The 214-nt window shown below is 63.6% G+C and overlaps 1 protein-coding gene across 1 annotated transcript in view; it reads right to left on the bottom strand.

Moving 5' to 3' along the window:
- Positions 1-214, bottom strand: part of ETH_00038020 (uncharacterized protein) — a gene marked incomplete at both ends in the record, with an annotated part of 2,370 nt that overhangs the window by 659 nt on the left and 1,497 nt on the right. Inside the window, one exon of the mRNA XM_013375019.1 lies at positions 111-214. Coding sequence (XP_013230473.1) covers positions 111-214 — 104 coding nt within the window. The remainder of the gene's footprint in view (positions 1-110) is intronic.

The raw sequence follows: 214 nt of genomic DNA, 5'->3' as shown, positions 1-214 counted from the left end.
AGGGGGCCCCCGGGGGCGCCCGGGGGGGCCCCCCGGGGCCCCCAAGGGGCCCCCGGGGGCCCCAAAAACAGCGACAGCAGCGCAGCAAGCATTCCTATTCCCGCAAATACCAAATAGGCCACTGCCACTCTTCTGAAGAGGGCCCCACTTCTTTTAAAGTTGGAAATGTCTTTGCAATGAATGTCGAAGATGGTGGGCCCCAGCAGGTCCTCCC

The sequence above is a fragment of the Eimeria tenella genome, genomic scaffold (assembly GCF_000499545.2).
Source record: "Eimeria tenella Houghton genomic scaffold, Eth_scaff2484, whole genome shotgun sequence".
NCBI lineage: Eukaryota > Apicomplexa > Conoidasida > Eucoccidiorida > Eimeriidae > Eimeria > Eimeria tenella.
The sequence above is the reverse complement of the archived record's forward strand: the minus strand, read 5'-3'. Positions and strand labels throughout refer to the sequence as shown.